At 36.0% G+C, this 16,554-nt stretch overlaps 1 protein-coding gene across 7 annotated transcripts in view; it reads left to right on the top strand.

The window, feature by feature from the left end:
• The window catches only part of DMD (dystrophin), a 2,261,655-nt gene that overhangs the window by 910,165 nt on the left and 1,334,936 nt on the right, over window positions 1-16,554 (top strand). For all 7 annotated transcript variants that reach the window (XM_070462101.1, XM_070462106.1, XM_070462102.1 and 4 more), the window contains 2 exons: window positions 3,861-3,995; window positions 5,596-5,745. In XM_070462101.1, the coding sequence (XP_070318202.1) occupies window positions 3,861-3,995; window positions 5,596-5,745 (285 nt within the window). The remainder of the gene's footprint in view (window positions 1-3,860; window positions 3,996-5,595; window positions 5,746-16,554) is intronic.

Here is a 16,554-nt window from a genome sequence, read left to right as displayed (position 1 = left end):
CCTCCCAAACCAGCCTGTGGGCACTGGCAGGTCCCATATTGCATAATGCCTAGGAATGAGGAACGTGAAAGATTTGTGCTTGATTCCTTTTTGTCCATACCAGCAGTTCAATAGGGCATACATGTCAGCCATTCCCTTCTGAATATTCACACACACTTGAAGAACAGTGCTCTTTTATATCTTGTAAAGGAAAGGGACCAGATGAGTTTCGTCTAAACATCCTCATAAAAAGGCAAAAAAGAATTGCCTAATTTTTCAAATCCATCTCTTTTTTGTTCCCCCAGTTCCTGCCCATTAGTCCTCTCTCTGTCTAATGAGAGCTTGTAGAAACATCTAGCAAAAGTTTTGTGAACATGGAATGTTAAGTATGAATTCTGGTTGTTAGTTTTAAGAAAAGTAGATCCTACTGGCAAATTTTATCACCAAGCTAAACTTATAAACTTATAAAATTCTTTGAATAAATCTATTATCTCTTACCACAATGGATGGGCTCTACTATTTGTTACAACTATTAACTCCCTCTAAAATAGTGAGTTTTATCATGTGATTTGTAATTTTGTGTTTGTGAGCTCATCTATAGTAGGAATTGTAGTTTACTGGAAGTCCCTTCTGTGCTAGGCTATTGGAGAATCCTTAAGAGTCTTCTGTTTGTCTCTACCACAGTCTGAGAGATATTATGTTCTATCCTCATATGTGATATAAACTTAGGTTTCACTTTCTTATGTGTGAGTACTTATTTTCCAATCAAAATCCAAAGGATTCTCAGCTTTCTTGCTAGTTTCTTACACTCCAATGTATGGGGATTTTTTAGTTCTTGTTTCCAGGATAGGTGACACCCAGCTTTATGCTTTTTATCTCCCTGGAATGCATGAGACCAGTACCGCTTTTCCCATAGCAAATTTGTTTTGAGTACCCCAGTTCTTATGTTCTGATATGGCGATATTTTTGTTAAGCTTAGTTTCCCAATCTTTATTGTTTATACTACCTGGGGACTTTTCATAGTTCTTTTATAAATCACCTATGAATTTGAAATACATTTTAAATACTGTTTCTAGAGGAGCTTGGTGGGCTACAGTCCATGGGCTCCCAGAGTCGGACACAGGGAAGCAAGTTAGCACACATGCATGATTTTAATATGACCAAAGCAGGTTGTGGGAAGGGATTACCAAATCAGCTCCATTTACCATTTTTTCCCAATTATTTTTATTAGTTGGAAGCTAATTACTTTACAATATTGTAGTAGTTTTTGCCATACAGTGACATGAATCAGCATTTACCATTTTTAATGGAAGTCTCTTTTTCCTCTTGTACTTTCTTCAAAGCCACTTTGAATTTGGTGATTTCAAAGTAATGTTAAGTTCCAAACTGTTAAGCTTAACAATTATTCTAAGTGGCTTTTAGCTCCAATTCAGGCTGCAAGACTATATTTTATTTTGCAGAGGTGACCTGTAAAGTCAGTACATTCAGCTTCTCCAGCTGTGTCCTTCAGATGCATTCAGGACACAAGAGGCCATCTATCCTGATGGTTAAATCAGCAAGGTAGTTCATTACCTCAATCTGCAACAAAGTTAATAAGACGTATTCCCAATCGCATCTCCTTATCTTCAAAGCTCTAAAGTACACTTGGGTATTTAAGGGGATATTTATATTTTCCCACTGGGATATTTGCCCAGAAGGAAGACAGCCTGTAGTCCAGCAAGAGCTGGAAATGACCCAGATTTAAGATTTCTATCACTTTTTAAAGCAAAATACTTAATTTCACTTTCTGTGATAAACTGTACATGAATTACCAGGCAAGAATTGGTAGACTGACAAAGCAGGTTAGACTGATCCTTTTCATCAGTTACAGAGAGACAGTGTTCATCATTTGAAAGAGCTGTGAGAAAAAGTGAAAATATGGGAAATCTGATAGAATTTTTAGTTTCTCTTAAGATAAAATGTCCTTCCTACGCTTTATTTTTGGGGATGGCAAAGGGGTGGTAGCAGGGCAGGTGGTCGTGATTGCAGTGGTAGATTTATACATTTGCCCAGTATTTACAATATCAAGGCTAATGGAAAATAACTGTTAAAATATTCTTTTTCTCTAGTGCATCTTCCTACTTTTTACCAGCAGACATAGCCTTAATCCAGAAAATGGTCTTTATTATTTATCTGCTTAAAATGGGTTTTATCACACACATGTGGATGCCTCAGCAATATACTACTCAAATTTGCTTGTTTTGAGGGTATAGAAAGTGGTAACCTGTAATATATTGTTTACTAGGGCTTACTCATTTTGCCCAACATTTTTGTGTCTGGGCCTCATCCATAAGGTTCTCCTTGAAGTTTTCATTTTCACTTCTATATTCTCTGTGTAAGTATGATACGGTATATGTATACATTCTTTTGTTACTGGACATTAAGGCTCTTTTCCTTATTTTTAAATTTGTTGAATTGCTACGTATGTAAATATTTCCCTTACTGGGAATGAAAACTTGTTTTCCAAAATGGCCATTCTACTATACACACCCACCAGCAATAAATCCAAATTTGTGTTAATCTCCTCTCACAATTGAAATGGTCAAATTAAGCATTTGTGTTAATCAAAATAATAAATATCTCTTTGTAATACTGATATATACAGTCTCCTGGTTACTAATGAGTCTGAACATATTTGTAAATATTTATCATACACACATGTATCTTTTTCCTTCAAATAGTGGTTTAGGATTTTCTTTCATATTTCTATTAGGTTATTTGTTCATCTTTTAACTGACTTGGTGTTCCTTTTGTATTCTTACTATTACTATTACTTGTATTACTTACTATTACTAATTTTGCAATTGTTTTCTTCAAGTTGAGACTGTTTTTCAATTTTTTCCTTGTGTCTTGATGAATAGAAAGTTTTAATTCTAGTGTTATTAAGTTTGTTTATGTCTTTCTTATGGTCAGCTTTTTAAAAAAATGTCTTAGATATACTTCCCCATCACAAGGTCAAAAAATATTCTTCTATATTTTCTGGTAGCAGTCTTAAAATTTTGCTTTTTCATGTATGACTCTTTTTGAATATTAATTTTTTACTGTATATCAAGTCATTTAAAAATACTCATATCCTTGAGATAGTTTACATTCATATTTTCTACTAATATACCATTAGGAAATAATTTGAAATAGGAATGGTCATGATGGACCGTTCATGATGATGGTCACCACATATATATAATAGCAAACAAAACTAAAAGTAGTCTACCTTTACAGTAAGTGCTGATTTTTAAGGAAACCAAACTATAGCCACTTAAGTAAAATATTGCATTTTTATTTAGACTATATCTTCTTTTTCTTTTTTTCATTTTTTTTATTAGTTGGAGGCTAATTACTTTACAATATTGTAGTGGTTTTTGTCATACATTGACATGAATCTTCTTAGTAATATGGAAAAAATTATAACATATAATGTTAAAAAAGACAATATAGTTAAATCCGTACTTTTAACTATCTAGGTATTTATATGTGATAAAATTTAGAGGTCAGAGAAAAGTGGTAGTAGCTGATGTGTTGTAATGTTAGGTTTTTATGTGCAATTTTATGCATACTCTTATTTTTGAATTTCCCAGACTGTAATGTTGATTATTTTTTTATTTAAAAAGTAAATCGCTGAATCTTGAATTTATTCATGTAATAAAATTTTTCCTTAATGATTTGTAATCATAAATGTATTAGATGCTCAAAATGACTAGCTGCATTTTCAATGATCTATTACAAAGGAGAGATGAAAGGTGTAAAATGTGTTATTTTTAGAAGTTTTAAAAATGGAAATACCAGAGTCACACATTCACTTTGCTATCAAAATATTTCATCCATGATATTCATTTCTTTCACAGGAAGTTTGGGCATGTTGGCATGAGTTATTGTCATACTTGGAAAAGGCAAATAAGTGGCTAAGTGAAGTAGAATTGAAACTTAAGACTACTGAAAATATTCCTGGTGGAGCTGAAGAAATCTCCGAGGTGCTCAGTGTAAGTAGTGAATTAATATAATTATGATAATTGATATGTCTCATTGAAAGATGTCAGGAACCAAATAGGAAATAAACTCAAAGAAAACCACACAAAGATTAGAGGTGCTATGCCTTCCCCAGCCCTAGCAGTTGGGATGACACTTTTGATTTCATTATGAACCTTCCAGTCTAAAGGTTTTAAAGAGAATTTAAATAACCTCTTACAAAGGACATTTGCTTTTGCTATATCACTAAGTTCGATGTTGACATTTTGTTTTACCTACTTAAATCTACTACAGACCTGCAGATACAGTTTGAACGCACAAGTTTGCTCCATTGGAATAGAGCTAAACAGGATGATAATGTAAAACATTATTTCCAGTTTAACAGCTACCATCACTGAATTGGAGCATATTTTTACATTATTTAAAAATCATAAATTTATTACTGTCAGGATGTTTCAAGGTATGAAATAGGCATGCTTTGTTATTGGAAATGTATCTTTAAAATGTTCATACCTTTTAGTTACCTATAGAATTTTAGTACATTTTCAGATTTCCCTTTGGAGATCCTTAAGAAGTAAAATTTAAAGGAGTTTGCATGTATAAACTTTGACTTATGTGAATTTCTGACAGTCATTCATGTCCTATCCATTTTATTGAGCTTTTGGATAATACTTTATATATAATGAATATGTAGTTTTAGTCTATTAATGCATATTGTGTATAGAGCCATTTGTAGTTCAGCCCCTTTGTAAACCCACTAAAACAAGGTACATAAATAAATCAAAATGTTAAGAAAATGTAAAATGTTTTTGACTGAATAGGATTGGGATCCTAGGACATTGCAGCATAAACCTGGGCATGATTATATCCAACTTCATTTTCTCAAGAGAATTGTAAAACTTTGAGGTATCAAAGGACAATGAGAGGCCCAGGTCTCAAACAGACTATAAACAGACTTTGTCCCTGTCTTATTCAGAGATGTTCAATGACCAAACATTCATTGTGAAGCATCTTCCAAAAAAGATGAGACAAAATGGCAAACTTACACATTAGTAAAAGAATCACGGCCAGAACAAAGGATGCGATCATGCACTTATCATACTAAATCAACAGATAGAAGCACCTCATCCTTGTTCTTATTGCCTCCCAGTCCAAAGATGGCTATTTTACCTCTAAGCCATGTATGTGAAAACGTGTGAAGGGCAAAGGGATTTCTTCAAAAGATACTGTGACTTGTTTTAATGTGGGAAGGGAAACTCTGCTCTTGAATGTCTACATTGTCAGAATCATGTCACTTGGCCATCACTAGCTATGAGAGGTTGGGAAATTGAGTGTCTTATCCCCCAGGTTTTAGAGTAGAGTTTCAGAGAAGGTGGCCATGAATCACTTCTTATGTACCCCATTCCATAATTCTGCCACAAGCCTGTGAAAATTCACATGAAGCAGAATCATAGTTTTAAAGTAACAATGATCTTTCACGTTTGTTATCCCAGTTGAATATTGGTTTAGGTTGCTTATAACTTAATTATATGTAAATCAGAAGATACTGAGCATTTTGGATTAATTCAGTGGATTTAGAAAAAGAGATGTAGTAATTATTGCAAATTTTTTCAGTCACTTGAAAATTTGATGCAACATTCAGAGGATAACCCGAATCAGATTCGCATATTGGCACAGACCCTAACAGATGGCGGAGTCATGGATGAACTGATCAATGAAGAACTCGAGACATTTAATTCTCGTTGGAGAGAACTACATGAAGAGGTATGGTGGGCGAAGTGAAAAAAATCTCTTTAAATTAATTTGCATAAATGTCTAGCAAATACCTTTATGCCTCTTAGGCAAAATGAGGAATACTTTATTTATTTTTTTTAGGGAATACTTTAAATATTAGTTCAGCTTCCAGGTTGTAGAAACTTTTAAGTGCTAGACATGGCTGAAATAGTTACATGTGTGCTATATCAATTTATCTTACAAAACCTTTATAAACTATGGATTTTAATAGGAATCCTGAAAGAGACCAAATAAAGTAACATGCTCAGATCTTCAAACGAGTAAATAGTTAATCTAGTGTTCAAAATCAGATCTTATCTGACCACAGTTCTTTTTCCCTCTGCAAGATTAACCAATATGTGTAGGTATCATCACCCATCTCTTTCTCTCTCGCTCTTCAAACATGTGCACACATGTTTGTTATGTCCATATGTAATCTGTTAATAATACAGGTGATTTTATTAGTGCCCAAGATACTGGATATTGTTTATTCTTCCCAAATAATGTGAGTTTTTATTTATATATGACAGAGGAATTTTCATATTTAAAATTAATGCACATGGTATGAGTTTTTCCAAATCAAAATTGAAAAAATAATAACATATTTCTCTGAATCAAACAATGTTTTGCATACACTCTCCTAAACCAGGAATGGATTATTTACGAAGAAGGAAAAAACACCTCATAATGAGGTTTAGTTCCATATCTAATTGCTAAGTGCATTTAGAATATGTGTGACGCTGTTTGAAGGTTTGATAATAAGAGAAATTTCCTCTAACTACTTGTAGACACTGATTAATTAAGCAAAAGTGTATTGATTGTTTAGTGTGTTCTAAGATATAAAAACAAAAGAAGATCCTTATAGGATGCAAAATGTTGCATTAGAAGTGATTACAGAGGATTAGAGGACATGGAAAAGGACGCAGATATGTGTGGGTCAGCACTGGAAGGTATTTGGGGTAGCTTTCCTAGAAAAAGGTTGGTTGTAAACTACATTTTTTTTAATTAGAGTAGGAGGCAGCCAAATAGGCAGTTGCAGGAGGGCGATTACAGACAGGTGACCACCAGCACATACAGAAAATCAGAAATATTTGGTTGTACTAGAACACACAATGCAGATGGGGTTGTGGCTGAAGGTGAGCCTGAACAAGCAGGCATCAGTGAAACTGCTCAGGGTGATCTATGCATCACCAAAAGTCTGGTGTACAGCCATGCTCTTAACCATGCACCGAGGGAACCACTGAAGGGTTTAATATATGAGAGGGAAGGAGAAGAGAGGTGCCATCCTCATATTATGTTACATCGAGAGTGGAGTGTTGGTTAAGAGATAGGGAGACCGTAGGCAGAGAGAGAGACCAAGTAAGAAGTGATATTTTAGCTCAGTTGAAGGCAAGGCCACCGATGGTGACAAGTAGAAAGAAAATGCAAAATCCAGGAGAGTATCTTGGTTTCTTCTGACTTAGGTGATGAAGTATGTGGTGTTTTTCAGAAACAACTTTGAGGAAGTAAGGAAGAAAACTAGTTTGAAGGTGAAAGATCATATGTCATTTTTTTGCCCCCATTGAGCCAAGTATGCACGCTTCAGTTTGATAGTAACAAGAGGCAACCCCTGAGTTCAGACCTTAGGTTCTGGTAGTTTATTTGGGAGGTGATACCAAGAAAGGCAAGTGAGCACATGGGGAGAATGGAGAATGAAAGTTTGGAAGGCTGATATAGGATGCTTTTATGAGTGAGTTTCCACTGTGAGTTACTGGGTCAGTCCCACTGGGAGCATTAAAGAAATCAGGTAGCACACCAGTGTCTCAGAGCACACAGAATTGCCCCACTGGGCTAATGGAAACTGGAGCATTCTCACCCATTTTCCTCCCTTTGTGTTGGAGGGTTGCCCTTGGGTGCATAAAATCCCAGTACTCCTCGGCTGCCTAGAGCCATAAAATTGAGAAATGCGGGAGTTTAAGGTGGGAATCGAGCAGTGTGTGCACGTACTGGTCACCAAAGCTTCAGGTGAGCTCAGAGATCTGAGGTTAGCGTGTTATATGGCAGAACAGCAGCAAAATGTTGCAGTACTTATGGAGGACCCAGGTGGGGATTTTCCCTAATCCTGTAAAAGAGAGATTCACAGTACTGAAGTTAAAGAGAGTGATTCAAACAAGTTACAAAGATGGGGAGTTTTTCAGGCTATATACTGAAAATCTATAGAGTTCAGGAGATCACCCCAGATAAGTCAAGATTTTTAAAAAACGCATAGAATTTTGGAGTTACATCCCACATCAAATTTTCAGCCGAGGAAACAGTGTTTACAAAGAAAAAAGAAGCAATGATCAAAGAGTTAAGAGGAGACACAAGTTAAAACCAGGGTGTCTCATGTGTTTGTCAGCCATTTGTGTGTCTTCTTTGGAGAAATGTCGATTTAGGTCTTCCCCCCATTTTTTGATTGGATAGTTTGTTTTCTGGTATTGAGCTTCATGAGATGTCTATATGTTTTAGAGATTTATCTTTTGTCATTTGTTTGATTTTCAAATGTTTTCTCCCATTCTGAGTGTTGTCTTTTTGTCTTGTTTATGGTTTTCCTTGATGTGCCATAGCTTTTAAGTTTAATTAGGTTTCATTTGTTAATACTTGTTTTATTTTCACTACTCTAGGAATAGCTCAAAAAGATTCTGCTGCAATTTATGTGAAAGTGTTTACCTATGTTTTCCTTTAAGCATTTTATAGGGTCTGGCCTTACATTCAGGTCTTTAATCCATTTTGAGTTAATTTTTGTGAATGGTATTAGGGAGTATTTTCTGAATCTTTAAAAGCTGTAATTTTCCTTTTTTTTTTTTTGGCTAAAGAAAGGCATGTTTTTTTTTCTGTTAATAAACAAAGTGCTCTTTCATTTGAAGATGAGCCGTAGCCCATTTTCTTCCAATTAAAATGCCTATGTCAGAGGTTTGTGGTGCTTTTTTTTTATTGCCTACCTAATGTTTCTTAGAACTGCAATTATGCAGAGCAAAGGTAATATTCAGTTGCCTGTTAAATCAATCAAACAGCCAGAGTTTTTATTGCCTATGAATATTTAAAAGAGATATGCTAGATCCTATTCCTAATTTCAGAGTGTGACTTTGCATTCAAATAAGTAATAAATTATCTCCATTCCTTAAAAAGGCATCTTTCACTCTTCATAATCATATGGCACTACATTTTCTATTCACAGTAATGATTTAAGAAATGGTTAGCAAACCAGGAGACAGTTCCAAAAATGGTACCAAGTAATCCAATTTTTCCCATTTATTACAGAGTAACCAAGCTACAGAAGATGTGTTATCAACATAGTAAAATGATAATAGCAGTAGTAGTATAATTGTTACAAAGACTCAGGCACTGCTCCAAGTGCCTGACATGCATTTTCTCACGTGTTATCTCAATAACCTATGTTATAAAGTCTTCTACATTCACATTTTATAGAAATGGAAAGGGTATCAAAGACTACAACACTATTATGCTTAGACCCAACTCTCTACTCTTGGAGCCCAGACACATGACTGGTTGACCATACTACCTTCAATCTCAGTGACCTTTTCCTTATATTAAAAATAAAAGCTGCTTGGTAAGAAGTAAATACTGCAAATAACTGGTTTCCTAATTTCTTAGGAAATCTTACAGTATGAGTTTAAAAATATTAGGGATGATTAATTTAAAAATATTTTAGAGTATTAAATATTAAAAGTAAACATATTCAGAAGTCCAAAGCCTTCACCAGTTCTCTTGATTAGTGATTATTTCATCTTCCTTATATATTGTTAACATCTCCATTTCTCATCTTCTCAAAGTCATCTATAAGTTTTTTCACCTATCATTAAATAGCAGACACTAAAATAGAAGAAGCAAAATCGAAATTGGCTGTTTCTGCTTTAGTAGTAATGCTGAAGATAGGCAGCATGAGGGTCACATTAATTGCTCCAGTAATTATGACTTTGAATTGGTCACTCAGTGTCACATCTTCCTTAGCAGAAATAGAGAAGAATAGACAAATATTGATTGAAGGAAAACTATAAAGTCACCCAGGGGAGTAAGTGGCTCTCTATTAGTCATGAGGTCAAAATTATTATTGGAAAGCCATTTGTCTAATAAAAGAATGTGCTTTATGATTTTGTCAATATGTTTACTTCTTAGAAAATATCAATATATAATAATATAAATAGTAAAAGTCACCATTTATTGAGGGCATGTTTATGTCAGTCCTTGTGGTGTGCAGTTATGAATGGTATTAAACTTAATCCCCACATTATTTTTATGAGGTAGATTTGATTAACTCCATATTCATTGAGAAAAGACTGACTTCCATTCCCAAGGATGAGGCAGATTCAGTTTTCTAAAATGCCCTCTGCAAAACATCAAGATGCTGGGAAATTTCCAATAGCTATACTTTTAAATGTTTTCTCTCTTGCTGGGAAGTATATGTAAACCTTTAAAGGCCAGGACAGAAAAATAAAAACATCAGATGAAACTAGTTCTAGTAGCACAACTATGTGCACTGACCCTTGCATTGCCTCAGTGCTGAAAGCTAAAACTAGACACCCAGATTTTGGTCAGTTTAAGCCATTTGATACAGTAGAAATCAGAGCTTCAGGCTTAAGCAAATGGAGAGGAGGTGAACAGAGATTCTATGTAAAACTAAGGTTATATCTTCAGTAAAATGATAGATAGTGGTATTCTGTCTGGAAAAAGTCCCAATATAAAAATATGTCTGTTTCTCCCTCCACTCTTAAGTTTAAAATTAATAGTAAGAATAATTATAATCATCTCATCTGAAAATGTGTAACCATAGTCCTGTTCTTGTGAGGATCACTTATTTGAATGTTTATTACCAGTAACAATCAACATATCTCCAAGCAAGAGATTTAGTTAAAGCTGCTGTAGGTTTGGACCTAACAGAAGCAGAAGATATTAAGAAGAGGTGGCAAGAATACACAGAAGAACTATACAAAAACGATCTTGATGACCCAGATAACCATGATGCTGTGATCACTCACCTAGAGTCAGATATTCTGGAATGTGAAGTCAAGTGGGCCTTAGGAAACATCAATATGAACAAAGCTAGTGGGAGTGATAGAATTCCAGCTGAGCTATTTCAAATCCTAAAAGATGATGCTGTTAAAGTGCTGCAATCCATATGCCAGCAAATTTGGAAAACTCAGCAGTGGCCACAGGACTGGAAAAGGTCAGTTTTCATTCCAATCCCAAAGAAAGGCAATGCCAAAGAATGTTCAAACTACCACACAATTGCATTCCTCTCACATGCTAGCAAAATAATGCTCAAAATTCTCCAATCTAGGCTTCAATAGCACATGAACTGAGAACTTCCAATGTTCAAACTGGATTTAGAAAAGGCAGAGGTACCAGAGATCAAATTACTGATATCTGTTGGATCATAGAAAAAGCAAGAGAATTCCAGAAAAACATATATTTCTGCTTTATTGACTACCCAAAAGCCTTTGACTATGTGGAAGATAACGAACTGTGGAAAATTCTTCAAGTGATGGCAATACCAGACCATCTTATCCATCTCCTAGAAATCTGTATGCTGGTCAAGGAGCAACAGTTAGAACCGGACATGGAACAATGGACTGCTTCCAAATTGGGAAAGCAGTACGTCCAGGCTACATATTGTCACCCTGCTTATTTAACTTATATGCAGAGTACATCATGTGAAATGCTGGGCTGGATGAAGCACAAGCTGGAATAGAGATTGCCAGGAGAAATACCAGTAACCTCAGATACGCAGATGACACCACCCTTATGGCAGAAAGCACAGAAAACTAAAGAGCCTCTTGACGAAAGAGGAGAGTGAAAAAGCTGGCCTAAAAGTCAACATTCAAAAAACTAAGATCTTGGCATCCAGTCCCATCATTTCATGGCAAATAGATGGGGAAACAATAGAAGCAGTGACAGACTTTATTTGCTTAGGCTCCAAAATCATTGCAGATGGTGACTGACTGCAGCCAGGAAATTAAAAGACTCTTGTTCCTTGGAAGGAAAGCTATGACAAGCCTAGACAGCATATTAAAAAGCAGAGACATTACTTTGCCAACAAAGGTCTGTCTAGTCAAAGCTACGTTTTTTCCAGTAGTCCTGTATGGATGTGAGAGTTAGACTGTAAAGAAAGCTCAGTGCTGAAGAATTGATGCTTTTGAACTGTGGTGTTGGAGAAGACTCTTGCAAATCTCTTTGACTGCAAGGAGATTAAACCAAGCTATCCTAAAGGAAATCAGTGCTGAATATTCATTGGAAGGACTGATGCTGAAGCTGAAGCTCCAATACTTTGTCCACCTGATGCAAAGAATTGACTCATTGGAAAAGACCCTGATGCTGTGAAAGGTTGAAGGCAGGAGGAGAAGGGGATAAAAGAAGATGAGATGGTTGGATGGCATCACCGACTCGATGGACATGAGTTTGAGCAAGCTCCGGGAGTTGGTGATGGACAGGGAACCTGGTGTGCTGCAGTCCATGGGGTCACAGAGTCAGACACAACTGAGGAAGTGAACTGACTGAGCCACAGGTTGGCAGCACCCTTGCACTCAGTTCAGTCTCTCTGTCATGCCCGACTCTTTGCGACCCTCACACTAGTGAGAAGCAAATGAAAATTCTTAGAAAGAAACGTGCCTTCGTAGTCTCATATATGAATTTTTGTGAAATTTGAGCTCACGATGAGCTCAAAATATAAGAAAACAAGCCACCATGAAGCAAAGTAATCACAATACAACACAGAGTGAATTTAGGCTCCGTCCTATACAATTTCAGGTATTAGAATCGCCAAATGACTAGTACAAAATAAGTAGGTGAAATATTAAATAAATAAATGATAGAACTGAATGAAGAAATAAGACACTAAAAGTTGATAGGAAAGATTTTGAAAAAGATAAAAATGTAAGTCCTAAAATTAAAATTATCTCTCTTGAAATTGGAAAAATAATGGCTGTGGTTAATGTATGTGAAACAGTTGGAAAAAATGAATTATGAGGACTAATTGAAACATAGACAATGTGGTACTAAAACCTAAAGAGGTAGACAGTATGAACAGGAAGGCAAAATATCTATTGGGAAAAAGTGATGAATGTCTAACTTTTGTCTAGTGGGAAACTAAAGACAAGAATAAAGAAAATGGACTGGCAGGCATAGGTGAAGGATCCTGAAGAATATGGCTTCCCTGGGGGCACTCGTGATGAAGAACCCACCTGCCAATGCAGGAGATGTAAGAGACATGAGTTCGATCCATGGGTCAGGAAGATCCCACTCCAGTATTCTTGCCTGGAGAATCCCATGGACAGAGGATCCTGGCAGGCTACCGTCCATAGGGTCACAAAGAGTCAGACAGGACTGAAGTGACTTAGCATGCACAGAGGCAGTGAAAAATAATTTCCAGAGCCAAGGTACTTAACCAGGAACCACAATATGTAACAGGCAATGTAAATAAATAGAAATTAGACATTTTACAGTGAAACTGTAGAATTCCAAAGACAAATTCACATTAGCAACCAGAGAGGAGAGACAGATCATCTTTGAAGGAATGCAACTTAGACTGGCATTGGACTTTTTAGCTACAACAAAAGAATCAGGAAAAAATTGAAAAAAATATTTTTAAGATATTGAGAAAAAAGCATTGCTCTCATCCTGGTATTCTGAACCAATCACAATGGCAAGGGCAAATCAGACTTTTTCAAAGAAACAGAAATTGAGATTTTACCTCAGCAGAGCCTTGCTAAAGCAAAGAAGTTCCAAAAGGAAGATCTGAGATGCCCTGATAAGAAAAGACATGAAAGAGATGATTCTCTCATTTTGAGCACACAGCAAGAAGGAGGCCATGTGTAAGCCAGAAGGAAGGCCCACACCAGACACTGAATCCGCCGATACCTCCATCATGGACTTCTCAGCCTCTGGAACAATGAGAAATAAATGTATTCCACTTGAGCTACCTAATCTATGGTATTTTGTTATAGAAGTCCAAGCCAATTAAGACAGGCTGAAAAATAGAAGACAAGAAAATTTTTTTGACAAAAATGATACAGGAAAGAAAGATGTACAGATGGCCAAGAGGCACACGAATAAAATGCTCAATTGTTAATCATCAGAGAAATGCAAATCAAAAGCACAGTGAAATATTGTCTCACTCCTGTCAAAGTGGCTGACATCAAAAAGTATATGAATAACAAATGCTGAGGATGTGGAGAAAAGGGGACCCTAGTACACTGGAGGAGCTTCCCTGGTAGCTCAGTGGTTAGGAATCTGCCTGCCAGTGCAGCAGAAGTGGATTTGATCCCTGGGTCAGCAAGATCCCCTGCGGAGGTAATGGCTTTCCACTCCAGGATTCTTGCCTGGAAAACCCCATGGGCAAAGGAGGCTGGTGGGCTACAGTCCATGGGATCACAAGTGTTGGACATGACTTAGCAACTAAACAACAGTACGCTGTAGGTGGATTTGTAAATTGATATAGTCACTATGTAAAGCAGTATATGAGGTTCCCAAAAAGAAAAAAAAAATAAATAAAATAAAACTACCATATGATCTGGCAGTTCCAATACTGGGTCTACACCTGAAAAAAAAAAACAAAAAATTTAAACTTGAAAGATACATGTACCCCAGTCTTTGTTAGCATTTTTTACTGTAACCAAGGTTTGGAAGCAACCTGAGTGTCCATCAAGAGATGAATGGATACAAATGATGTGGTACACACACACACAATGGAATATTACTCAGCCAAAAAAAATGAATGGAATTCTGCCATTTGCACCCATGTGGATGGACTTAGAGTATTATGCTTAGTGAAATACCTAGGGCATAGAAAAATGAATACTCTGCTATTACTCATATGTGGAATCTAAAACATGAAATGAACAAATTTATATGACAACATAAAAACAGACTCACAAATATAGGGAGAAAACTAGTATATACCAGTGAGGAGAGGGAAGAGGGAAGGGTGATTTAAGGGTATAGGTTTAAGAGATACAAGCCACTATGTATAAAATAAGCAGTATATAGTTGAGCACAGAAAAATATAGTCATTATTTTACAATAACTTTAAATACAATATAATCTATAAAAATATTTAGTCACTATGTTCTATACCTGAAGCTAATATAATGTTGTGAATCAGCTATACTTCAATTTTAAAAATTGACAAAAATGGCTGAGTAATATTCCATGGTGTATATGTACCACAGCTTCCTCATCCATTCATCTGCTGATGGGCATCTAGGTTGCTTCCATGTCCTGGCTATTATAAACAGTGCTGCGATGAACATTGGGGTGCACGTGTCTCTTTCAGATCTGGTTTCCTTGGTGTGTATGCCCAGAAGTGGGATTGCTGGGTCATATGGCAGTTCTATTTCCAGCTTTTTAGGAAATCTCTACACTGTTTTCCATAGTGGCTGTACTAATTGGTACTAGAAGCTAAGGTGAAAGTGAAGTCTCTCAGTCATGTCCGACTCTTTGTGACCCCATGGACTGTAGCCTACCAGGCTCTTCCATCCATGGGATTCTCCAGGCAAGAGTACTGGAGTGGGTTGCCATTTCCTTCTCCTGGGGATCTTCCCGACCCAGGGATCGAACCCGGGTCTCCCGCATTGGAGGCAGACGCTTTTACCACCTGAGCCACCAGGGAAGGCACTAGAAGCTAAAGCTTCTGCCAATCTGATTCATAAACATATAGGAAAGAATTCTGAAACAAGTTTCGCCGAACTAGACCCAGTTGTAAAGAAAACATTTCTTAAGCTTCATGCTGTTTTTTTCTTTCTTCACTCATTCCTTTTGATACTTTCTGCAGTGTTGTAGTTTTAAATATTCTTTACATGCTAATGATTCTCAAAATGTCATCTCTAGTACATACCTCTGCCCTAAACTCTGGAACTGTATATCCACCCTTCTGTTATGTCTCCATGTGGATATTTAGTGGGCAGCTCAAACTTAACGTCCTTAGATTCAAGCTCTTATCAGACCTACCCAACAGTTTCTCCATTTCTGTTAATGTCAACTCATTCTTTATATTTTTCAGGCCAGAAACAAAGTAATCTTGTGCTCTTGTCTGTCTTCACATTCTCTTTCCAGCAGATCTGAAAGGTAGTCTTAGCAGATCTAAATGTGGTCTGACAGGCAATAAGAGGTGTATAAGCCACTCATATTTTTTCTTTTGAACTAGATTCTTTTTTAGACCTCTTTATAATCGGTGTGTCCTTAAGAAAAAAAATATGTCTTGGCCTCTGTCTATACCTTAGCTTTCATCATACAGAGATGATATCAACCTTATACTCCAAGTGATTACAGAAAGCAATTTTTTTTACATGTTGTCTCTTCACTTGTTTTACTGCTAAGGTATAATTTTTCGCAGAAATATTAGGCCAATGAGAATACATCTGTATATTAAATTACTGATCAGATTACTTTTATGTACTAAGATTTTTGATATGTCTTATTTTAATGAAAACTAGATAAAGTTACTGTAGGTACAGAGTAAAATGTTATAAACTTTTGAATTTTCTTTAAAGTGATATAGAGTTAGGGAACTTAGATTCAGTCAAGTTTTAATATTCAACTTCCTCTTTGACATATAAAAATGCATAAAATAATTTTTACTTCTCTTCTCCCTAAATTGTCCCTACATGAATAGCAGAACCTGGTACTTACAACTCCCATTTACTCCTTTACTTATTAATTTTAGTTGTCTTGTTCAGTTGCTAGAGGGGCAACTGTGAGATCAAACTGATATAAAAGAAGAAATAGGCAGCAGTAAAAGTAAACTCCATAAAGATAAGTTATCCTTCA

The sequence above is a fragment of the Odocoileus virginianus genome, chromosome X, assembly GCF_023699985.2.
Source record: "Odocoileus virginianus isolate 20LAN1187 ecotype Illinois chromosome X, Ovbor_1.2, whole genome shotgun sequence".
Taxonomy (NCBI): Eukaryota; Metazoa; Chordata; class Mammalia; order Artiodactyla; family Cervidae; genus Odocoileus; species Odocoileus virginianus.
Note: the sequence above shows the minus strand (reverse complement) of the source record. Positions and strands in the feature narration are given on the sequence as shown.